Source organism: Ammospiza nelsoni, chromosome 4 (genome assembly GCF_027579445.1).
Source record: "Ammospiza nelsoni isolate bAmmNel1 chromosome 4, bAmmNel1.pri, whole genome shotgun sequence".
In the NCBI taxonomy this organism is placed as follows: Eukaryota; Metazoa; Chordata; class Aves; order Passeriformes; family Passerellidae; genus Ammospiza; species Ammospiza nelsoni.
This window is the reverse complement of record NC_080636.1, coordinates 28321034-28343361: the sequence shown is the minus strand read 5'-3', so window position 1 is coordinate 28343361 and position 22328 is coordinate 28321034. Positions and strand designations below refer to the sequence as shown.

Genomic DNA, 22328 nt, shown 5'->3' with positions numbered 1-22328 from the left:
TATTTGATTGTACTGTAAACCACTACTGTATGGGCGTGGGACAAAACAGCTTTTGGATAAGAATGCAGGAAAACATTAGAATGGCAAAACTACTGAGAGTAAGAAGATTGGTCAGACACTAGCACTATTTGCTTTATCTGTCAGCAGTTTAAAGGAGATGATACAGAATTTCAGCTCTGCTTAAGTTTGATTAACATCACCGGAAACGAAACTTACCTTGAAAAACATCTCAATTTTGGGTGGGTAAAACTTATATCCTTCTTTGACACCAGGGTTTCTCTTGAGGAAGGAGCCAGTAGCAATTCTTCTGCACACCCATTCAATTGGGATCATTTCACAGTGAGCTGCTATGAACGCTGTGTCACTCTGTTTCCTGACAAAAGCTGTTTTGATGCCTAAATGAAAAGACAGCAGCTTAGTTCCATTAGTAAGAACACCCCACAGCTAGAACAGTAGTCACAAACATCTTTAATTTTAAGTACATCTGAATCTTGTCCTTCCCTTGACTTAAGGGACACACTAAATCTTTTCATGGTATTTTTGCCCACTCCAGCCTTGCAAAAGACAAGTACCTTCCACCAGTCATTAGTTTTGCCAATTTTATCATAAAAAAAAAACTTTTAACTCAGAAATCCTATTTTTATAATTCTGTTCACAGAGCCTTAAAAATTAAATCTATCCTTCACAATGTTTTTGTTTGTTTAAAAAAAAAAAAAAAACCAGCAGCAACCAAGTACCCAACCATGTTCTCTGGTGAAAGATTCATTATAGATTGAACAGTAATTGGAGCCTTTCAAAGGAGTAACAGAGCACAGCAGTCTTTACAGGTTTGCTTAATAAACGCAGATGGGGCAGAGAGAGCGGCTTTGTTCTCCCTTTCATCACAAACCAAGTTATTTAGGACACTAGATCTTGGTGATTTATTAGGCAAAAGACAGACTGAGAATCATGTGCACTCAAACCTGCTGCCACAAGTTAACCTTCTTACATAATTGTAAGATGATGGACTACATATTAAACAGGGACAGCCAACATGCAGATCAGCACCCTAAGTGCAAAATGGCTCTTTTTTCAATTTCACTCTTGAGGAAAGTCCCACCTTTCTCCCTGACTGCTGCAGATAGGTAAAACCCCACAGAAGGAAGGCCTTGTAAGACCATGGCTCAGGCCTGTTACTTTGGCTAAGTAGAAAAGGACTATGGGAATGTGACTCTGCTGAGTTAGAGGTAGAAAAACAAATTATATAACCATGGTGTGTTCACATCATGGGTTATGGTGGTTGGTTGAATTATGTTTGTTATGATTTAAAACTGTAGCTGACAATGGGCTAACTGATTAGGAAAGCCTGGTTTTTGCCATAAAGCAGCTCTGCTCTGCACCTGCCTGGGGACTCTGCGTCGCATACCTGACCAGGGCAAGACAACTGCCAAGCCCAGTCAGCATCTGCCAGAAACAGAAGGCAAAGGAGCTGCATTCAGTCAAACCAAGCAGTTCTACTCCATTCCACTTCCAGAACCATTAAGGAAGAAACAAAAAGTCTCAAAACATGAACACTGACTCTTCAAAGTTCAGAGCATTTCCTTCAAAGGCAGAACAATTTAAATAATCAAACGCACATGAAGGCCCTATCTGGTTTACTATGACATTTTTCATAAGTGCAGATGTGTGCTTTTGCTAGGCTAACACTAGCTCTATTCTAAAAGGGAGAGAAACTTTAACAGAACTTTGTAAATCATCACCTCTGAAAGAGCAGGTAAAGAGTTGCGCAAGGCAAACAAGCAAACACCCTCTACAACGAGGCATTCCCACTATCTGCATCTAAACCACTGCAAGAAGGAAACTGCAGAAGAACCTCAAAGTTCTTTTGTTGCTTTAAAATGCAGCTGCAGTTTACCCTGCGTGTTTTTCCATGGCACCTGTGGAAGTTATGAGTACTAGCCACTCATGGGTTTTTGAGAGGTCAACAGAATGGCTTCTTGTTAAAAGCGCACACATCTGTAGGATATGAAGTATTTTGATTGTTATCCCAACTATCACCATTCAAGAATTGGGCAAAATACCTTACTAATTGCTCCTAAATGAATATTAGAAGTTTTAATCGACTGCAAAAATAATCAAATACCTAGGAGGCTTCTTAGTAGTATTCACAACAGGCTTCCCAAGAAAGCCTGTGACTGGGGATTACACCAGTCTGTATTTCTGGTATGTATTTCTGTGTAAAATATGGGCTGAGACAAAGCTATAACTCTAGAGAAACCATCTTTCTCTTCCCCATACGAGCCATGCTAGGACTTCAGTTAGCTATCACCACACCTTGTAACAGATACTGCAATTCTAGAGTAACTCAGCTGGTGCCTGAAGCATTCTTTATGCGACTGTTTCAAAGCACATGGAGCATACAGTTTATAAGCAATCTTAGCTAAGCTTAGTAGTGCCTGTATTCCAATCCTGTTAGCAGTCTCACCACCAGCACGAATTCCTCTTTGCAACTTGCCAACTACTCAAAGACACTTTAAAATGCTTTCTCAAAGCAAAACCACCAGCTCCATTTTTGGAAGTGGGGTGCTAAACTTACTTGAGTGACTTAAGTTATGTACTCTATAAAACTCCCTGCTAGCATCAGGGAGTTTGAATCTTTTAAAGTAAAGATCAGGCTCCTGATATACTCAATACAGACTGAAAAATGTATTTTGCAATGTGGTCCTTGCAAGTGTTATGTACAAAGCTTACAGGAAGTTTATGCTGCTATAACACACAACTGAGGGGGGGAAAAGACACTCTAATTATATGTTTCAGCTTACATACACAGATTTCACAATGCCTAGACACACTGTGTAGTACCACTACCTATAAGTGTTCTAGGCATGCACATGTAGTAAAGCAAGGCAGATGCATCCAGCCCAGAGTTACAGGTAAGGAAGTGTAGGATATGGAAGACCTGACAAAAGCAGAGGGAAGAGGGTTAGAGGCACGTCCAAACAACCAGGAGAAACTATTGCAGTTATCTGCAACATTAGATTACTGCAGACACTCTCGTGTTCCAAACGAACAAGTCACTCACCCAGCTCTTAAGTACCAGAGAGAAAAGCATAATTAAAAGCTAATAAAAAACAGACTAAGAACCACAAAAGCCTCAAGGCAGGTTAAACTCTTTTATAAAACAATACTGTTTTGTAATAACGCCTGAAACATACAAGCATACACACGCTGCCTTTAAAATACTGACCAGCTTCCTGAAGCAGCTGAAACACACAGCTCGTCGTTGTGTTGGAAATGGCAGCCTTCCCTTCCATTCGGTCTTTCCTGGCTGCATTTCCCGCCGTTATTTGGTCTTTTGACTGCATGAGAACACATCCCGGGATATCTGGCAGCTCGTACACTTCTTTCGTTTTACCTTCATTAACTTTTTTGCCAAGCTTCAAGTCTAGAGGAACAAAAAACAAAACACGAAAAAAAAGTCATCTTTGCATCGCAAAGATTTGTTTACTTCCGCACGCAGAGCCACCTCGACCACGAGGAGCTCCCCGAGCCCCGACCCACGGGGCGATCTGGCCACGTTCCCCCAGCAGCGAGGCGCAGAGCCCCGCTCAAGGCTCCCGCCCGACAGCACGGGGGCCGCGCCAGCCGCGGCCGGGCCGCTCCAGCGGTGTCCCGGCCGTCCCCACGGCCCCGGGCAGCCGGGAGCTGCCGGGAGCTGCCGCCTGAGCGCGGCGGCCGAGAGCCCCGCTGCTTTTCTGCTCCTTCAAACTTCGGGGGAGTCCCGGAGCTCCGCCACACGAGCGGCGCGGGGCGGCTGCCGCCCCCAGCATCCTGCGCCTGGAGCTGCCCTCAACACCTCTCCTGCAGCCGTGCCCACCCTCGCGTACGAGCGACTACCCGCGGGAAAATAAAAAATAAAAAAAACTTCAAAAATTTAAAATCACTCCGAGAAAAAGTTGGTACTCAAGCACCTACACCCCAAGCCGCTGAGCGGGCACCGGCCCCCCGAGAGCGGAACCTCCGACCGACCGACCCACCCCCGACGGCCGCCCGGTTACCTGATGCTGCGGGGGCCATGGCTGCGGCGGGAGCGGGCGCGGGCACCTAGGGCACAGAAGAGAACCTGAACACACAGCGCAGGGCTCGGCCGCCGGGGTAAGAAGGGGCCGGCGGAAGGGGCGGGCAGCCCGGGCAGCGGGCCGCGACAGCGCCCGCCAATCGCTGCCCTACGCCGCGGGGCGGCCCCGCCGAGCCCCCCAGCGAACCCCGGACGGCAGCATCACCCCCCCCCGACCCCGTCCTGTGCAAACACAGCCCCCGCCCTCTGCCCGGCCAATGCCGACGCCACGCCGCGCCCGGGCCCCCCGCACCCTCACCCCGCGGGCAAACATCCCCTGGGCCTGGGGCGCCCCGCGGCGTGGCGGGCAGAGCGGAATCTAGGGGAGGCGGGGCCGGGCGAGGCGGCGGAGCGGGCCGGGGGTGCGGTGTCGCCCCCCCCGTATGTAAATGAGGGCGGGAGGCGCCCGGCGGGCCACCGGGATCCCCGGGCGGAGCGGCGTTGTGGGCTGAGCGCGCCGCCGGCAGCAGCGCGCGGGAGCCGCGGGACCGGGAGCTGGAGCGGGGCCGCCGCGCCACCACGTGCTGCCCGCGCCATGGAGCTGGAGGAGCTGGGCATCCGGGAGGAGTGCGGCGTGTTCGGCTGCATCGCCTCCGGCGCGTGGCCCACGGAGCTGGACGTGCCCCATGTAATCACGCTGGGGCTGGTGGGGCTGCAGCACAGGTAAGAGGGGCGCGGGGGCCGGATGTGCCCGGACGCGTCTCGGTGTCGGAGCGGGCCGCGGCGGCTGCTCGGGGCCGTGCGGCGGCACGTGCAGCCTGCAGGGCCTCGGGTCTCCGGCGGCGGGAGCGCTCGGGGAGGGCAGCCCTCCGACCGGTCCCTTCCGCTCCGCCCCGGCAGCATCCCGGAGGCGAAGGGCAAGGAGCACCCCTCCGCCTCCTGCCTCCCGAGCCGGTCCCGCCGAAGGAGAGCTGTCGAACGCCTTTGGACCTCGGCTGCATCTCGCCTGAGTCGCACCCGCTCTCGCTACCGGGCCCGCGCCACCGGCCCGGGCGTTCGCACGTCCCTGCGCGGAGCCCGCGGCGTGGCCGAGCCCCAGGTGGCGACGGTAAGCCCCGCGCGGCGGGGCTGAGCTCCCGGCGGCGGGCATAAGCCCCGGGCAGCGGGGATGAGCTCCCGGCGGCGCGGGTGAGCCCCGAGCGGCGGGAGTGAGCCCCGGGCAGCGGGAATGAGCCTCGGGCGGCAGGGGGTACGCCCCCCACAGCGGAATGCACCCGCGCCCCGAGCGGGAGGCCCGGCCGTCATTCTCAAGATGCTCACTTTAAAGTGTAAGTCGCATAATCTGAGGCTACCGAAACTGAGCAGTTCTTAAGCGTTTTTAGGCTCCTACTGGCGTTAGTGGTTTAGATTCATCATCACGATACAGTAAAACTTCTACCTGACGTCTCTACGGCAATGTACAACAGACCTGATTCACTGTCATCCATGTGGGTGCAGAACTACAGAATGAAGTTTGGGTTCTGCTTCCATCTGGTTGGTATTCAAAATAATAATGCTATGGAGTGACATATACCAGTCATTTTTTCAGTGGTGCCAGAAAAGTATATCGTCCTTGTGGGAGCACATGCACAGCTAGGCAAGCACAAGATCGTTCAGCAGTAGATGCTGAGCCCGTTTGCTGTGCTTGATTCCACAGCTGGAAAAAGTGTGCTCAGTAAACACAGACAGTCTAGTAGGTGGGCTACCTAGGTAACCTGGGCATGGGTAAGTACACATGCACTGAATAGATAAAATACATTCGTTGTATTTCTCAGGTCACAGACATGCAAATGTTGCTCTGGTTTTGGACCAACAATAGGAAATCGTTTACATGGACATTTTCTGTTTATTACAGTAGAGTTTCATATACTTTTCCTGTTAAAATGCTGCATTCCTACTGACTCGTATGCTAATAATTCTCTTTCAACTGCAGGTATATATATTTTGCCAGTGTCCACCAAAAATGTTTATATTTGAAGTGATACAGCCAAAGTCCCAGGAACAAAGCCATGGTTTCCGTGTAAAATGAAACAATAGTCTCGTTTTAGCTTGCATGGATTTTCTCTGAAGAGGTTGGAAATAATCTTACCTTGTTTGTGCTTACATTTACACTGGTAGACCTGGAGTATTTTAGGTCGGATTGATGTATTTTTATTATTTTGTATCTTATTATCTCAATTTTCATTGCAACCTTATTTCAATTTTTCAATATGCGTTGTTTGGTTTTTGTTTTTTTTTTCTTTGATGGGCACTTGACAAATATATTTAATTTGCTTGACCTTTTTAATATCAGATATCCCCCGTGGAGGATACAACTGTACACACCAATATTTATACCATGATTGAAATTCATCATTCATTCACAAATTCTACAGGAAGCTACATGCCTAGAGGCATATATGCTCTACCTCTGATTCTGATCTAACTCAGTAATGGTCAAAAATTTTAAGGGATGCTTTCCTAAAGGCACAAATATTGCACCTGTGAAAAAAGTGAAACAGTCTGTTCCATTAGGTATACCTTTGCAAGCACTCAATAAAGTTCTGTTCAATAGCTGTGATGTTAATGTTCCTATTCTCTTTGCTAATGTTTCGCTCTTTGCATTTCCTATTCCAATGGGTAGAAGAGCTGCCATCCCGATCAGGAAGTAACAAGATAACAGCTATTTTTCTTTTTACTTTTTGGAATGTCTCTTGAAAACCAGAGTTAAAGTTTAGCATTAACTGAATCAGTAAACTACATTAGGCCCATGGTTTTGAAGTTAAAAAGGAAGACATGTTTCTTAACCATAGGTCTTTAAAAAGAAATAAATATGAAAGAAGATTATAGTAAGTATTAATGGGCTATCCAAGTCAGGCCTGAGTGACTAACATAAATTTGACTGGCCACTAGAAAATACAGTCCTTAGACATCACCTTCAAATTGGTTAGGATATTTATGTAATGATTGCTGCCCTTTGATATAAGCATGTTCTTCTGTATTCAACTTAGTCCTGTGCAATAAATCAAATTACAGAATTTGGCCCTTAATTCGTCTCAGATTTTAAAATTTAGAATATTAGAATATTAAAGTATGGCATTGTATCAAGCTGCATTTCTGACATGCCTGGGCCACAAAGAGGAGAACATGTTATAATTTCTAATCTTTGAAATCTTACCTGTATATGTAAAAATCCAGAGTATTTGTTAGAGGCCACAAAAACATGCAACATAAATTCTTTGTGCTTTGTGTTCTGATACAGCTGGTTGCAGCAAGGTGAAGGACTTGGCTGTTTCTGATAAATGGCCAAGAATGAGTTGATACTTTTTATTACTGTGGCATTGAAGAGATTTTCTTCACTGTGGATGTTTGCAGCTGAAAACTTGAAACTCTGTATGCTTCATCATGCAACCAAAATACTGGAGCATGTGTTCAGTGGTGTGCATGAGCAGTGCTTGCACCTTCCCTCACTGAAACTGTTCTGCATTAAAAATTGATGTGTACATGTAAGCAAAGTTTGAGAGCCCACAAGTAGACTCATAATCAAAGACAAAAGATACTTGTAGTTTCACTATTGTGACATTAGCAGAAACAACTTTAAGGGGTTGCATTTTTTTTCAATAATTAAAAATCAACTGCTAGTTGTTGAGGCTTTAATTCTCACTCCTTTGCACCAGAAGTTAGAACAGAGAGTTTATTTGCTTTAACTTTGTAATGGTGAACTGTGAATTAAAACAAAAACCAGAATATTCTTACTCTCAGTCTAATCAAGGCCTTCAACACACTTAAAACATGTTATCAATTTAACTTGAAACCTTGGTAACATTTTACAGTAGTGAATTTTAGCAGTGAATGCTCATTAACTTAATTCTGCTCAAGCAAATCATGTTACTCTGGCATCAACATTAACAAGGCTTAAAAGTGGATGGTCTAAATCATCTCTGCATTTTGTAAGCCAGGGAACAGAGTCACTGCAAAATCCACTGACAGCATGCCAAAATCAAATCAGAGTGTGTTGGTAAGGAGAGAATTTTCTTGGGGGTGGTGAGGGAGGGAGGAGTTACTCTGAATTACAAATCTATTAGACGTCATTTGAGTCCTTGACCAGGACAAATTTGCAAAGTCAATCTTCGAGGAAGTGTGATTTCTGTTAACTTTTTGCAAAATTCTTTGAAAAATATTTTTGGCAGTAATACTGTGTACTGAAACCTGAGTGTACCAGCTTTGTACTCATTTTTAGAGAAAGTCCTTAAAAGCTATCTTCTATGAAGGTGGAAGTGCCATTACGTCAGGAAATATCCCTTGTCTCAGCTGGGCCTGTGTATGGAACTTGTTATCAGTGGAGGCTTGGCTAGTGCATTTTTTGGTACCTTTCCTGTTACTGTCCATTATAACAGAACCCAGATAATCACCAATGTAATTTAAGGCACTTCTCTCTCAATCTAGTAAAGTCAGTGGTTGCTTCCCATTAGCCATCTTTCCAAATACCTACATTCAATATAGCATAATCAAAGTGTTAATCTACATTTTATATACATTTTGGCTACAAGATAGGGTTTTTTTTAAAAGGCTGTTTAGCAAGCCATTGGTATTGTGACTTACACTGTGAATCTTTCAGTCAAAAAGCTTAAAATTGCAATAGTATTTGAATAAGAATTTTCGGAGGAGCTCAGATATACTATAGGTAATGATTCTGATACTTTAACTTTTATCTCAAGAACACTTTATGCGTTCAACATATCCCTCATTCCCAGGTGCAAGAAGTGCAGTGTCAAATGTCCTAACTATCTAAATACCAAATCTTGCAATTAGTGATATTTCTTTGTAAATCCCCTATGGAATATACAGGGTACGAGGTTTGCCTAGCCAGTGATTAAGTCTGTATGCTATTTGACGATAGCGTTCATGCTCTATGTGCTGGTAAAACATTCCTGAGTACTTTTAGACACAGAATGTAGATGTAAAACCCCTTCTTTTAGTTCTATCTTGGTTCAAGTTTTAGGCCATTGTGTGCTGCAGGTGATGACAGCCTGGCTTAATTACATTCTGCAAAGTTTGCTCCTGCAAAAGAGAAGAAAGGCCTTTTTGCTGTGGTGAGCTCTTCCATCTGCTAGGTTGTTTTACATAACATCCTGCAGGGCTCAGGTTCCTGCACACTCATTTTGGGAAAGTGAAGCCAGATTTCATTCTAACCAAGTTGAGGCCTCTTCAATGCACATGTCACAAAATGTAGTTCAGTCTAAGCTTTTATCTCTGAATGTGGAGTAACCAGCTGGAATGAGATGTTATAAGGAGTGGAAAAAACAGGAGGGAAGTGGTGCAAAACATGAGATACAAGAGGACATTTCTGAGACAGCCATTGTTTATTGTGGCAAACAGACTTCCCATTACATTAACCTAGCTAGAGGGCTGGGGTGAGACTGTTCATTCTTCTGTGCTTTGACTGTAGATAAGTCATCCATATACATCTCTCCAGTAATTTTCACAGGATTGCTTGGTTGGCTTGTCTGTCTGCCCATACCGTAAATTTGAGCTTCATGCATGGAGGGAGGGTTGCATGCAGCAACCTGTGTTATCACTGGGTAGATGAGTTCATATAAATTCTCCTGGCTTCACTATCTGCCACATTACCATTCCCATTAAAAAAAAAAAAAAAAAAACAGGGTTGATTGGAGGGGCTTTTTATTAGGTTAGTTTTAATTTAAATCAGTTCTGTCAGTTGGGTAGACACTTGGCCATATGGATGGTTGTGCCAACACAAAGGAGACCCAGCTGTGTAAGAAACAGGATGACTGCAGGCAGAGTCTTTAAAGCCAATGATGCAGATACTGCTTGTTGATCCACCATCAGTGCAAGCATTTCTGCTTCCTGAAGCTCACTCTCAAAGCCTTTGGCCCAAACAGTTTCTCAAATAATGTAAAAGGGCATGCAAAAGACTTTCCAACAGTCCTATTAAAAGATGTATAAAGTGACCCATTCATCTTACTGAATAAGTGTGTTTTAGAGAAGAATGAAGCTTTTTAATGCAAGTCAGAGTGGTAATAGTTCAATTTATCTGCTACAACTGAAAAATCTCAGTATCGCCATTTGCAAAGGCTGGGGAGGAGACAGATTTGCCCTCACACTAATCTTAATGGCCCTCTGGCAGTAATGCAGATATTTGAGGAGGGAGAAGACCAGAAATCTGGTTTTTATAGGATTGATGCTCTTGACATCATTACTTGGTTTTGATTTTTAAGCTGGAACATTTTCATAATCTAATTTATATTAAGATTCCCAGGATCAGTTACATGGACATGTTGACTTGGTCTGGCCTTTCTGTTGAGGATCTATGTCTAAGAAAGGCTCTCCTCCCAAAGCCCTGCAGTCCTGTGGTATTTCCCTACACATAACCATTTAGCACATGTTAGATGGTGACCCATGTTCCACATCACTGGTCCATAACTGTGTCAGGACTAAATATTGTGTGACTGTAATAAATGTAAAGCTGTGATCACAGACAGAAGAGCCACAGCAAAAGCTTAAGTGAATATAAAGATACATTGGAAGGATGAGTTAGATTAACTAATACTGTTTCTGAAGGGACTGTTTTGAGAAATCCTTTGGCCTAGCAACATTCTATTTAGCCCGTTGTCACTACCCTGGGGATGCTGTCCAAAGGAGACAGATCATAACTCTAGGCAACCATAATTCTGAACCTCAGCATTCCTGGTAATTTTGTCTCTAAGCAAAAAGTTATGTCTCTAAGAAAAAAGTTATGTATGAATTGCAACTACAACCACAGTGAAGAAAGGTTGTCTTGATATCACTTTATCTGTCTCAAATAAATTAGTTGTTATCTGTATAAATGGGAGTAGTGCACAAATATCAGATGATGCAAATGCTCCATCTTGCATCTGACATCTCTTCCTATCTTTGATCGACAATAAATGAACAGCAGGGCAGGAGACAGCTTTCTGACAAAACATTTACAACAAGCGAGCTCTGCTTTGCAGTCACAAAGCAGAATAGAAGAGGAATCCCACACAAAGGGAAGTCCACCTTCTTTGAACATTTGTTTTTCAGTTAAATCCTGCTCTCTGAAAAGTTTTCTGAGGGGAAAAAGCCCTTTACTTGGAAAGTAAACACACTTGTGTTCTTTTTTTCTGTCAGTTCTTGCTTCATGTCTACCACCTAGTGTTGACATGAACCATTTCCAAGTAGATGCAAGTGTGCTCTGCAATTTTCTGCTCTGACCTGCTAAGAATTCAGTGAGTTGTTTGCCTCAGTGCTTTTGTGTTGTTTTCACCTAAATAACAGCCTAAATTCATTCATATGCACCTAAATAACTTATATTTTATCTTCTGGAATGAGATGAGGGTTTGTTTGGGTCATTGTACTGAATGACAGCAAGATTTGGAAAGATTTGCATCTTTGTGCATCATGCAGAATTTAAAGTGGAGTTTGTAGTCTCTAGCAGTGCTAAGTGCTTCCCTCAAGTTAGTGTTTCTTCTAAAAGGAGAGGCACACTGCAACAAAAATAACTTTTCAGCTGTTCAGAGTTAGTCCTGGAACATCTGGAAACTTGCTGAGCTACTTCAACTCACACAGAAAAACCATTTAGGGTCTTTTCTTACTAGATGGGCTAATCTTGTTTGAGGTTAGTGAGATGAACTGGTTTATAGGGCATCCAGCAAGAACTGAATTACCCAGAGTAGCATGGAGAAAGGGGAATCTTGTTGGAATGAGTTATCAAGTCAAGTTCAGCCTTGCATTCATGAAACAGAGAAGGTAGAGCAAAACATGTAAGTTACCCATATTACCCATTTTCAGTACAGTTACTGGAAATAATTGAAATCATAATTTAATTGAACTAAACTTTTAAATGTACTGGTGCAAATTAGGGGTGGGTCACACGTTTTTTTGATTCACATGTGGAAGGAGTAACCTGTGTTTTTGGTAGTGTGGGAATGGTGAGGTCTTCAGCTGACTCAGCATGTTCTATAGGGATACCTGACTGCTGTGATAGCAGGGGCAAACCTTGTCCTCCTTCCAAAGACAACACTTCTGAATGCAAGAATTACAATGCAAGTTCAAGGATGTACCTTTGAACCAACCCATTGTAAAGAGAGAGAGAAGAAAGATTTTTAAACCAATGACGATACTAGTATTGTTGGAAATTACAGTTTTAGTGACTACTGCAAACCAAAGAAAGTTTATACTGAGAAATCAGTGTAAAATGAGAAAAGTGGTAGATAAGCATACACTGAAAAAACTGTGTATCCATGTATAAATTAACATTATCAAAAAACTTATTTTCTAGGGATCTCTCTCCTGACTTCTCAGAATTGTTTTAAAAATGCTAGTCAAATGGCAGATTAAATCCACCTTGGTGGTAAGTATTTGCCTTCATAATGTCTCTCATAAAAGAATTGACTAGGCAATAATTAAGCATAGAGCAGGAAATAATGCATTATATCCAGTAATATTTTTATGTAAAATTTTATGAAGAGAGACTTGGATGGAATTTAGACCTCTGTATGTAAATAAACCTGGTGGCTGTTGCTGCTGCAATAAGGACTTGACTGTTTGACTTGAGTTGTGCCTCTGTATGTGCCCAGAACTGACCTGGCTTTGGCCGGGCTGTGTAGATCTCTGCCCAAACATGACTGAGATCCAGAAAGTTGTTTTGCTGGAATACACTGAAAGAAAAACCCTGCAAATGTAATACGGACCATAAAGTACTTACACAACCACAAAATGAAGTAGTGGCTAGTAGGATTTCACAGAATGACAGTTACGATACGGCATTTGTCTCTTAGCATGTCATGCATGTCATTGTTCCCTGCATTTTTTCTGTGTTTTCTGTGGGTTACTGGACATAACAGACTCCTTGCCAAGTAAATTGCCCAGTACCTTGACCCAGGGTAAATGCTGGTTAAGGAATTAAAAGTTGTATTTTCCCCATCAGCCCTGCCTAACCAAAAAGTTCTCCTGTGGCTTCTACTGTTTGGTTAATTGCAGAGGACTAACTTGTTAGAAAGACCATGGAGATGGCAATTGGAAATGAAGGGATGAAATTTCAACTGTACATGTTTTCTTTGATGAGTTAAAGTAGGCATCAATTCTGTGTACTTTATTTCAATTAAGACTGTTCATTGTGGCATGTCAGTGAACCAATATATATAGGCAGAGGTCATATTTTTTATTTGGCTAACTGACGTCACCACTAAAAGCTCATAGTAAAGGGTTATGATGGAAACTCACCTTGCTTTAGTGTAAATGACTGAAGGTGACTATATTAAAGGGAAGCAAGCATGTACTCATCTGGGTAACCTACACTTAAGTATGTCATTTCATGCTACCTGACAGAATCTATTTGCATGTTAATTTCATAGAAAGTTCATGAAACCAACCTGTTGTATGGCTGATGGATCAGTATACACCTGTGTTCTGTTGAGGTCTTGCATTTCTTCCTGCTTACAAAGCCTTTCAAACAGTAACTTTTTGCCTTCTGTTACTGTGTGCACTCTCTCTGTTAATAGTTTTTGGAAGTGGAGTATGGTGTTTTCAGAAGCATTTTTCTTAAGTGGAACAGGTGACACCTCTGTGGACAAAAGCAAAGTACATGGTTAGAGTGCACAAGTCAATGAACTACTGACACTGAAGTTTAGCACATGCTGGATTTTCCTAAAGCTGTTCTTCTGATCTGCTTTTTGGCAGGCATTGCCTGGTGTTGTATAAGGGATCATTGTATAATGGAGAGTAGGAATGCAGCAGACCCTATAAAAATCACTTATATCTCACACTTTCAGTTTTGCCTAGCTACAGCCCTCTCCAAGAGGTACTTACATAATAGGCAATAAATGAAAGTCTATTCAATCACACAGAGTAATTAATACAGAGTTAGTACAGTTTGTAGTGGTGAACTAAACAGGTTGAATTAAAAAACATAATGTTCAGATCATTTCTCATCATCTGTAGATATCATTTTAGTATTAAAAATAGTGGTGAGCTTCTTAAAACTAAGATTTTGTTCCTCATTGTTTGATTTTATTTAGGGCCTGTCAGTTTTGCAGGAAGAAAAATAAGCTGCTGCCTTCCCCATATCAGATCACATGCCACATATTTCTGTCCTTCTCATGATTTTTCTCTCTCCATGGTTCTCTATTCTATCTTGTCTTTGACACAGCTGTCTTAACCTGTTTTCTTATGTACAACACATTAGACATGTTTACAGACACAGTAGTGTAATATGAGGAAATCACATCCATGACTGCCTGTCCCTACTTTCCCTTAAGCAACATAATTGAGACCTCTTGTTTTTTAAATAGTATATTTTCTTTGCATATGATTCTTATAAATCAAGTAAGTTTTTCCTGATGTTTACCTCATTTATACCAGGGATGAGGACTGAAATATATAAATAAATTGCAATTTTCCTTAGGCCTACATTTTTATCAGAACTCTTCTTTTGCCAGTTGTTGTGGGTGAGAGGAGAATGTTCATTTGGAGCTTAGTGTTAAGTGCTAGGATTATGTTTTTTAACTATTTGAATACTGGATATAAGAATCTGTCATCCAATTCAACATCAGTGTAGAGATGCTTTTAAAAGTCAGGGGCTCTTACCATCATTCCATGTTTTTCTCTTGGTACTCAAAGATCCTGTGTTTGCTGTAGCATCTCCCACTGAAACTTAGAAGAGAAGAACAAGGTGACTAAGCCTTTTGTCGAGACTCTCAAGGCACAGTCAGTCACACACCAAAAGGTTTTATATTACAAAAGTAAGCCTTTTGTCGAGACTCTCAAGGCACAGTCAGTCACACACCAAAAGGTTTTATATTACAAAAGCAAATACCCTAGGACAAGACACATTTATTTCACAGATGCCTCAAGCACATTAATAATTGAAGCTTCTTTTCTGAAAGATTATTGCTTTACTGGCCACTGCATCAGCACTCACAGATTACACAGTCCTTTTCCATCATGCTAAAATGTAAATCAGCCAGGTTGGTTGTTGGTGTTGACATATCCCATTCATGGAGAGTATAAACAAGCAGCAATATATTCAGTTTCTGTATTTGGAAGAAAATACATGTATTGAGGATGTGATCTAGCACAAGACTGAGGCAGGGGAGAACAGTCATCCCACAGCTTTATGGCTGTCATTCTAGCTGCAAGTAATGCACTACTGGGTGGTGCCCTTGGATAGCACATTAGGGCTCTGATTCATGACTGACTGAGGACAGCTGGCTTGAGCCTGGTTCCACCAGTTTCTGCTCAAGCCGTCCACCTGGCCTTTGCTGCAGAAATGGTTCAACTCCTCAACTAACATTTGTGCTGTTGCAAACTATTTAACTCATTGAGAACAATCACAACTAGTTCTGCTTTACCTTAAGTCACTGAACCCTAAGTTGCAGAGTTTCAGATATTTCTTCTATGAGAGCCCTTAATCTGCCTGGAGCAGGGGCAGGTGCCCCTGAGGTCTGAAGCAGCTGGCCAGTCACAAGAACCCTTAGAGCAGACATAAATTAGCTGTGTGGTTCCTAGATCAGAGGATTTTTGATATGAAGATAGAGGCAGACTCTGTTGTGAAAATTGAATCTGCTTTAGCAAAATTAATACAATTATTACAAGCGCTCAAATAATCACTGTCCTGGATTTTTCTCTCTCTCCACTGCAGTGTGTATTGAATTAATGTACTTTGGGGTTTTTGGAGTCCTCGAACTTAGCTTGATTGCTACTGATTTCTGCAGTTCCAAACAGTATGAGCTTGCAGCTGTCTATCCATCAGACTTTAAGTGCCTGCTGTATGACCTCTAAAACCTGCCATGTGTTCTAGAACCATTTCACTGTGTGTCACTTAGGCTTTCAAAAGCAGATTCTCCAATAACACTGAACACTTCAGTGCTTTCACTTTTTGCTAATATTCTCACTTCTACCTGTCTCCACAGACCACTTGAGTTTCCTGAGTGTTCACTATGTGACCATGCAGATAGAGCTTCCCCAGTTATTTTCCCCTCCATTTCTGGCCACACATTTCACACCTACAGCATGGCTCAAACAGGCGATTTCAGAAAGTTCACTTGAAACACTTTTTCTCATCACTGAAGTTTTTAGTACCTGATAGGAGACTTGAGCTTTCACATCCCCAGCCTGAGGTTCCCAGAGGCTGCCTTCTTAAGATAGAGTCAACTTCATCATAAAATCTCATTTTTCTCCTGGGATTTCCAAGATGCTCATTTTCTTTCTGCAGTGCACGGTATTCATATTTTAGGTTCTTGTACTTTGTGCGACATTGTTTCCAGTCTCTGTCTATACCACGTTTCATTAATCTTCTGGCAATTTCCTCAAATATTTCTTTATTTCTTGTGGCCCCTTCAAGCATTTGTTGTATCTTTTCATCTGACCATATGTTTATCAGAGCCCTAACTTCATTATCACTCCAGTGTTTTCCTGCTCCAGTATCATTAACTGTAATAACTTTAAAGTGATTTTGTGCTTCTTCCAAGGGAATGTGATTGTCTGAAAATATAAATAAAAAAAACTTAGCTGTAAATGCTATAATGCATGCTAAATATACATATATGAAAGCATAATTGCAACTGATAATCAGTTAATGATTAATATTTTATATATTTTAATCTTTTATATATTTATATTTTTTATATTTTATAATTTTAATATCCATACACAATTATTTTCTCTTAAGTATGCAAAATATGTAGCAAGTGGAATCTCTTGTTTCTCCAAGGCATCTAAAATTCAACATTTTGTCGCTATAATTGTGCCACTGTTGTGAAATTAAAGACATATATCCAAGTGTTACATGTAGAAAAGCAGTAATCATGAAGCTTTACAGATCTCAGCATTGGTGAGAAGTGTGATTTCAGATTAAAATGGCAGTGTGCAAATGAAAAGGCTGCTTGGGATTCAACAGAAGAAGAAAAATCTTCAGACTTGAAAATAATCAGAAGTAGGCAGATGCTGCTCATTAGATTATGTATAGAAGGCAAAGTTGAACTACAGTATTAATACAAATTTTGCTCATGAAAGGGAAAGATCTATGAAACAAATTTTTAAGTTAACTAATAAAGCTAGAATGGAATCAGAAGCAGAAAAGTAGAGCTGTGTTTACAGTAGAGATGTGATTGCTCCAGCTTTGGTACTGAAAATAGAATGTGATTTATTTCATAATAAATGCATGAAAATTATTACTCACCTGTCCCAACCATCTGTTTTGCTACTGGCGTACAAGATCTGTCTTCTGAGGTAGTGCTTATAGAATCATCATCTATAGAAATTTTAAATAGACTTGGATTTAGACAAATAAATTGCTATTATTATTGTCATCCTCTGTAGGAAACACCTCTTTCCACCTTAAAGTGTCCTAAGCCCTCAGTCTAACCCATTAGTTATAGACTTGAAGAATCACAGAATCATGGAATCATTTAGGATGGAAGCACTAATCATTTAGGATGGAGTTAACATTGCCAAGTCCACCAATAAGCCATGTCCTAAGTGCCACATCTACATGTCATTTAAATCCCTCCAGGGACAGTGACTCCACCACTGCTCAAGTCCAAGGTGACAGTTCTGCTGAGCTCCCTCCTTACTTCACCAAGAACTGAAAACACTGCCATTTTGTGATTGCTATTGCCAAGAGGCTCCAGCCACCCCCAGTCCTCTATTCACAAACACCAGGTGCAGTGGGTACCTCCCCTCGCTGGCTCCTTCACCAGCTGTGTCAGGAGTTGTCAGCCACACACTCCAGGAACCTTCCTAGGCTGTGTCCTTTGCTCTGTTGTATTTCCAGCAGACTTCTGGTCAGCTGAAGTCCCCCTCAGGGGCCAGTGACTGTGAGATTTCTCCCAGCTGCTTGTGAAATATTTCAGCTGCCTCTTTGCCCGGGTTGTGTGGTCAAACACAGACTCCCACCAGGATACCTGCCTTGTTGCCTTCTCCTGATTCTTACCCATACGTCCTCAACCCTATTTGTCACCATCATGAGCTCTAGACAATCAAAACACTCTCTAACCTACAGAGTACCCCACAGTCTCTCCTCTCTTGCCTCTCCCTTCTGCAATTTATAGCCATCCATTGCAGCACTCCAGCTGTGCAAGTCAACCCTCTGTGTCTTCAAGATGGAAACTGATACAGTTTTCCTGCTACACAATGGCTTCCAGCTTGTCCTGTTTGTTGCCCATGCTGTCTGCACTGGTGTGGATGAACCACAGCTGGGCTTTTGGGGGTGAAAAGCTCTAATTTCTATATGGCCATTCTCAGATGCTCCTGTGGTTTCTAACACATCAGTAACCCCTGTATGTCTTTGCTGATCTCCATTCCCTGACTACTAAGATAGCAGATCAAAGGACCTCTCTAGAACACCACCCCTCCCACCCATCAAACATTGGCATGTTGCCCCCAGGCTCTCTAGTTAAAGTCTGGTGTTATCTCTTCCCACCTGCAAATTTAGTTTAAAGCTCTTTCAATGAGTTCTGCTAACTTCTGTGTTAAGATCCTTTTCCTCCCTTTGAGATAGGTGCCAACAAGTCTGGTGTCTGGAACCATGACTGAAAATTCCAGTATTTTCCCAGTGTCAACAAGCTTGGAGACAGATAGTGATCTGCTGGTTCTTCCTGGTTTTTTCCCACATCATTCATTGCAACTGGAAGAAGAGAATGCTACTTGCTCTCGATCCTTCAACCACTTGTTCTAATGCCCTGAAGTCTCTTTTTATTTGCAACTTCATTGTTGCCTGCTGAGAAATTATTGAAATTATCTATGAACATCAAAACCCTGCTTTGCTGATTCTGTGTTCATTTGCTCATGCTTGAACTATTCTGAGGCCGAAAGTTCACTTTTGTGTGGACTTACATTTTGGGTTGGGAGGAAGAGAAAGATTAGTTCTGATTGTTTGCTAGGGGATGTCATAGACTAATTATGTTCAATACCAGTTTTAGTAAAGAGTAGAAATAAATGTTTCTTTTATGTTTTGAACAGCTGAGTGCTTACTTAGGCTCTGTCAGAAATAAAGATTCTTTGTAAATAAGCATGTTCATTTGATGTGCTTTCTATAATGGTAGTTGCCAATATATGCACAAACTAGTACTTGGAATTCATATTTGCTCTATAATTTGTTTTCTCTTCAGTCATTTGGCAAACACTTGTTTTTCACAAGCTGTGTGCAAGCATATATTTTGTACCTGTGGAAAACTTGGAAATCATACTTTCATCAGCATGTGTATGTGATTTACTTGGGATACTAGAAAAAAAGTGTGTTTTCTCATAAACAGGCACCCTATAACTTTTGAGAAAACTCTTGCATCTTCCTTAACACTTGCAGCTGTTGGAAATGGGCTAAAAGTGAGCTGTAGGTCTACTCATAGGCTCCTGAGAGATTCCTTTTTTTCAAACCCTTAACCAACCTCCCCATGGCTTCCATTTCTGTGCTCATTCTGACAACCATACTGGCTCTCTGGTCTCTTCCTGTCTTTGGCAGTGGCGCTGGTGTAGTGCTGACTTGCATGATCCCTGTGTTCAGTTGGGTATTACATGATAGGGAGTTTCTGTGTATTAGGCAATCAGTTGAGCTGCATGACATTTTATTCTTCACTCTGCATTCATGTGACCTTGCTGTGTCTCAACTTTCAGGGTCACAGATTTACTTTATCCTCAGTGTCACCTGTGTTCCTGTGTGTCATTGTTATGATGGCATTGCTCTGATGTTGTCCTCAGTGTCACAGTCACTACAGTTGTCTTTCACGATCAAGATCAGCCAATGCAAACAGTTGTAAAGGGTGTCTAAAATAGGATGTCTCAACATCCAAACTACAGATAACATAATTGTTGAAAAGGGAGCTCTTGCTTGGAATATGCCTGATGCATACAATAGAAATATTCTTATGGTAGAAACTTTCAGTGTCAAAGGCCAAAGAATTGCTGTTCACACAATCACTAAAATTGGGGGTTTTTCTATTAACTTCTGCATACAAACAGCATTACTGTAACGAATATTTTGATCCAGAGTGTCAGGCCGCTCTATTTCAATGCTATCTTTATTTCCTCTGATGTCTTTTTTTTTATTATCATCTATAGTCTTATGCTCATTTATTCCAGAATATTAGTATCCCTACTGTGTTCTAATGTTAAATTTTAACATTTTAAACAAATCTTCTCCTGATCACTTATCATTGAATATATGACTTCTACATATTGCTGAGGTGCTGATTTCAGTTTTATATTTAAAATAGTTCAGAATATATTTATGGAAATTGCTTGCTAGTAAATCATCTGATACTAAATGCAGTCATTAAGTAGTTTGAAAATACAGACAATGTATAAAATGTTCTGAGTTTCTGAGACAGCCATTTACCTTTCCATTTTATCCTCTCTAGCAACTGTGTAAGAGAAACCATAGTTGTGTCACAATCAATTGCAGACTAATCATACTCATCATAAAAAGGAGCATGTTGTCTGGGAAAATAAGATTTTGTTATAATTATGGGAAGGGGAAATAAGTGTTCATACATTTCTGTACTATGAAATCAAACAAAACCCATAATTTATCATAACCTAGAGGTAGAACAAGTGTAATTTGCTGGAATAACATATGAACCTTTGGAATCTGCAATGCCAGTAAAGTAGAATGTCCTGTTAAAAATATTATGACAAAGTCCTGACCTACCTATATCAATTGTCTCCTTCTTTATTTGTGTAGCTTCCAGAGCTGCTGGGGTGGAGTTGGCTAAGTCCCCCTCATCTTCAAGGATTTCTGTAAAAAATAATAATTTACAGAGTTCTTATTAACTAAACATGTCTTGAGTGATGTCTTGAGAATCAACTACTCAGAATGCTGCTGCTAACTTCTGTTAAAGATTTCCTCTCTTAATACATTAAAGCTGCCATTTATCTGCTGTAATAGGCTTAAGAAAAGAGTGTTCCTGCTTATAAAGTAAGTCCAGAACATCACCTAACAGCTGCAGTAGATAAGTTTATGGGTTACGTGTGCAAACTCTTAAGTTATTTTAACCTGGATCAGGATTTGTAGAATGGTTCACTGATGGTGGGTGTAAGATATCTAGTTACTGATAAATGTGCTTGCAGCAGAACAGGCAAGACAGTGACTTGCATAAAGGGTGCAATATTTACTGAAATTATTGAAAGACTTCCAAGTGACTGATGCAAAGAGTGTTTGAATTAGCCTCAAAAAGGAGCAAGGGACCCTGACACATCACGGTGCTGTGCTTAGACAATTGATCTGTAAGGCTGCTTGCGTGATGGAGACAATGTACTAAAGCCTGTCCTGAGAGCATCTCTGCTGCTGCAGCTTGCAGGGGTTTACATCACACAGCTGGGTGACAGAGGTGTCCCTGGGCTCCCCTCCATGGGGAGGAGATCTCCACTCCTCTGCCATTGGCCCACTGGTGTTAAGGGAAAATTCCACCCCTCTGCCCTAGGACAGAGGTATGGGCAGGTGGATGATGCAACTGGTCTTGCTGATCCTCGCTTCCCAGTGAGGACACTGCTCTACAGAGATTACACGGTGAAGGCCACATCATGGATCAATGACAGCAGTTTTCTGGCTCCCAGCCTGTTCTCAGTCCAGTCAAGAATATTGCCCCTAAACATTGAGCAATGAAGTTTAATCTAGAGCCATTTTATTAAAAATTACCCCCAGATCAATACAGCTTTGTTTGCATCAGATGTTCTTTATGATGAGACTAGCATCACATATCACATGCTTTTTTTCTTCTTTTTTTTTTTTTTTTTTTTTTTTGTGAGCCAAGAATGTGGGTAGGGAGCCTGGCTTGTTTTCTAAGGCACCTTTCAGAGTTTTGGAGGGAGGGCACAAAAAGAGTAAGACTGAGCCAAACAGAACAAGCCATCAACAGTTTTTGGCATGGATAAAACACAGTGGCTCCGTCTGAATTGTCAGTGAAGCTATAGACAGTTGCCAGCAAATATGCTTAATCTCTACTTTGTGTTTAGGCACTGCTCACAAGGCCACCCGAGCAATGCTGTCACAGTCTTTCCTTTCACTCACTCAGACTGATACAAGCTCTGTTCTCTTTTGGCACTCTGTCAGCATCACTAATTATCTTGTTTTCTGGCTCATGAGGCAAGATTAGTAATTTGTCTCCTAATCCTTACTCTCATGTGTGTCTTGAATAATTTAAAAGGGAATTGGGATATGTTAAAACTAGGGAAAATTTTTAGTGTGTGGCTTATGTTTACACTCCAGCAACTTGCAAAGTTGCTGCTGTGTCATACAGATCTATGAGAGTGGATGCAG

General features: G+C 41.9%; 2 protein-coding genes across 4 annotated transcripts in view; one reads left to right on the top strand and one right to left on the bottom strand.

Moving 5' to 3' along the window:
- PAICS (phosphoribosylaminoimidazole carboxylase and phosphoribosylaminoimidazolesuccinocarboxamide synthase) overlaps positions 1-22328 on the bottom strand; it is a 41447-nt gene that overhangs the window by 6000 nt on the left and 13119 nt on the right. For 2 of the 3 annotated variants that reach the window (XM_059469759.1, XM_059469760.1), the window contains 8 exons: positions 20721-20807; positions 17256-17327; positions 16157-16558; positions 14663-14728; positions 13450-13640; positions 4038-4083; positions 3227-3424; positions 217-395 (listed from right to left, as the gene is read on the bottom strand). In XM_059469759.1, the coding sequence (XP_059325742.1) occupies positions 217-395; positions 3227-3424; positions 4038-4083; positions 13450-13640; positions 14663-14728; positions 16157-16558; positions 17256-17327; positions 20721-20807 (1241 nt within the window). Of the gene's footprint in view, positions 1-216; positions 396-3226; positions 3425-4037; positions 4084-4355; positions 4386-13449; positions 13641-14662; positions 14729-16156; positions 16559-17255; positions 17328-20720; positions 20808-22328 lie in introns of those variants that run through there. The other variant, XM_059469761.1, reaches the window with a different exon arrangement.
- PPAT (phosphoribosyl pyrophosphate amidotransferase) overlaps positions 4529-22328 on the top strand; it is a 43322-nt gene continuing 25522 nt past the window's right edge. Inside the window, exon 1 of the mRNA XM_059469762.1 lies at positions 4529-4759. Coding sequence (XP_059325745.1) covers positions 4632-4759 — 128 coding nt within the window. The 5' untranslated portion in view covers positions 4529-4631. The remainder of the gene's footprint in view (positions 4760-22328) is intronic.